At 51.7% G+C, this 2,295-nt stretch overlaps 1 protein-coding gene across 1 annotated transcript; it reads right to left on the bottom strand.

Annotated features, from left to right (window-relative positions):
* Positions 1 to 235: 235 nt before the first annotated feature.
* On the bottom strand, positions 236 to 2,028 carry LOC119112500 (uncharacterized). Its single transcript, XM_037236704.1, has 2 exons — positions 1,913 to 2,028; positions 236 to 1,222 (listed from the first exon to the last, which is right to left on the bottom strand). Exons 1-2 carry the CDS (start codon positions 1,947 to 1,949, stop codon positions 897 to 899), a joined length of 363 nt encoding a protein of 120 aa, XP_037092599.1. The 5' UTR covers positions 1,950 to 2,028; the 3' UTR covers positions 236 to 896.
* Between the last annotated feature and the right edge of the window lie 267 nt (positions 2,029 to 2,295).

Genomic DNA, 2,295 nt, shown 5'->3' with positions numbered 1-2,295 from the left:
GTGCATCTAAACTTGTGATGGCAGACGATTCGCTATTCACATGTCTACAGCTGTGCAAAATTGGACTATTCGGAGCCATTTTGAGAAAACCTTTGGAGAAGGGGGTCAGTTTGACCCCTCTCCGAGGGCGTGTTAAACAAATTAAGCCATGTGAACATGTATTAATGTACATATGTACCCTATGTTCACAGGTGAGGTCAACCACAAATTCGAGATAAACACTGTGCCTGTATAAGGATATTTTGTTTGATCGAGTTGAGTGGGCGCACTAAAAACGTTTCCCAAGCTTATTTTTCAGAACGGTTCGCTGCTTGTTGACGACAAACACCAACTTTCTTTCTCTACCACATGCAGAATAATGGAGCATGCCACTTTCAATTTATTGCGTACCCCCTCGATAACTTTGCACTACTATCTGCATTACTTCCGCAATGCGGCTGCCATACAGTTCACTGGTCCTAGGTTAAAGTAAAGCTTCGCAAAATATGGCGGCGCTTGGCAAAATTACACAACAATTTGATGAAGCAAATAACGATAAAAGCAAATACAAAAGCGAGCAGAGGTTGGTAGGTAAGATAAGCAAGCAGAGTAAGGTAAAAGCAATCTGAGGCTGGTGCATAACTTATTTACTTTACATTACGTCTGCCATTACGGCTGTCTTGTGGACTTAATCTTTTTTGACGACATTTACTATTCGACGTAGTCAGCTATTCCTTTCTTGTTCGCTTCATTGCCGTTTCAATCACTTCGAATCCATTGCGCTACTTAATGCCATTCACTTTGTACAGAACACGACAGACATATTTCAGAACATCATTGACCGTGTGGATAACTCACGAGTAGCCAAGATCTGCTCATAGGCAGCACGTCATGCCGGGCATGAAGACTTCTCATTTTCACATCATACCGCGACCGCGGTTTTCCCGTCGTCCTCTCAGGACTGACTCCGCCCCTGCGCCTCTCCGTCGACGAAAGTCGCCGCTAGGTGCCAGCACAGGCGGCATGTGCCAGGCTCCGCCCACTGGCGACTCGGCCAGCTGCCTGCGGCGCCTGCGCAGGCCGACGTTGACGTCAAACTCGTTGCCCAGCAGGATGGGGATGGTGGCCAGCAGCGTGGCGGCAAAGGCGAACACCAGCATCTCGTTCTGCAGATTGCCGTCCGAGTCGAGCAGGTTGCCCAGCTCCGAGAGGCCCATTCGCGGCTGGGCGCCCGTGACCCCGGCTGGGGAGCGAGCAGCGCACGGTCAAAGGCGTGGTAGGCTGCAGCGGTGGCCTGGCCTAATGTTTTGCTTGCATGGAAATAATGTATGCTTTGGTGCACACCTCGCCACGCTTGAATTTTGCGAAGCCAATGCGACACCCTTACTAAGTGGGTTGACTTTTTAAAGGTCCTTTGTTTTCCAACACTATCAGGAACTGATCATTACCAGCCTGAAATATAATAAGAGCAACTGGTTAAGCTAAAAGTGGTTTCATGTCCAAGTTGAAGCCTTATAACCAAAGGGTGCGAGGCTGGGCGCAAACAATGCCCTTTGAAGGCATCACCACATCTGACAACACGTTGCTTTTTCCTCACTTCATGCCTATTGATTTTTAGAATATTCGTCGCTCCTGTACTTTCCGCTTGCACCTTTCATTTGTACGGCCTTGCAAACAGCCTGCTACACGTGACTTAAACGTATTTACATATACTAACAAATGTAAACACAAACTACTAATGAAAGACCTACGAGCAACGTCATTGCAGGACACAAGCATATCTTATTGAGAGTGCGGTTTAGATCTGCTTTTATCAGCTATCAGCAACATTCGTCGGTGACGGAGAAAACCCATGCCCAAGAAAGAAAAACACAGCCTGCGGAGAAACAGTCAAAAAGCAAGCACGACGAATCACGCGCACCACGTAACCAACCTGACGCCTCCGCTGAAGAGGACAGGACGCTTCCCATCCTGGCAGGCCCCACCGCCCCAATCCCCGCGGCTCCGCCTACACGATGGACCGCTGCCGGCCGGCCAACTTCATGCGATGGCGAGGCTCTGCGGGCGTCTGTGCAGGCGGGCGTCGCTTCGGCGGCCGGTGGCGCGGGCACTGCCGCTGCCGCTGGCCGGCCCCTCTCAGCGGCCCGTGCCGCGCGCAGCGAGCTGTGACGGGTTCGCGCCCGCCTGCCCTCGTCACCGCTATGTGACACAGTGTGCACGTGTGGTGCCGCATCAGCGCCGAGGGCTGGGGCGCCTGCGCTGGCCGGCCTACTTCGGCAGGATTCGGTGGTGGTGGAAGGGTGAGGAGTTGTTGGT

The sequence above is a fragment of the Pollicipes pollicipes genome, unplaced genomic scaffold (assembly GCF_011947565.3).
Source record: "Pollicipes pollicipes isolate AB1234 unplaced genomic scaffold, Ppol_2.1 Scaffold_2555;HRSCAF=2994_pilon_pilon_pilon, whole genome shotgun sequence".
In the NCBI taxonomy this organism is placed as follows: domain Eukaryota; kingdom Metazoa; phylum Arthropoda; class Thecostraca; order Pollicipedomorpha; family Pollicipedidae; genus Pollicipes; species Pollicipes pollicipes.
Note: the sequence above shows the minus strand (reverse complement) of the source record. Positions and strands in the feature narration are given on the sequence as shown.

Coding starts and splice junctions, on each gene's coding strand:
- LOC119112500 (XM_037236704.1), bottom strand. CDS start 1,949: ATGGGAAGCGTCCTGTCCTCTTCAGCGGAGGCGTCAG. Junction 1,223..1,912: donor CTCTTCAGCGGAGGCGTCAG/GTTGGTTACGTG, acceptor CTCGCTCCCCAG/CCGGGGTCACGGGCGCCCAG.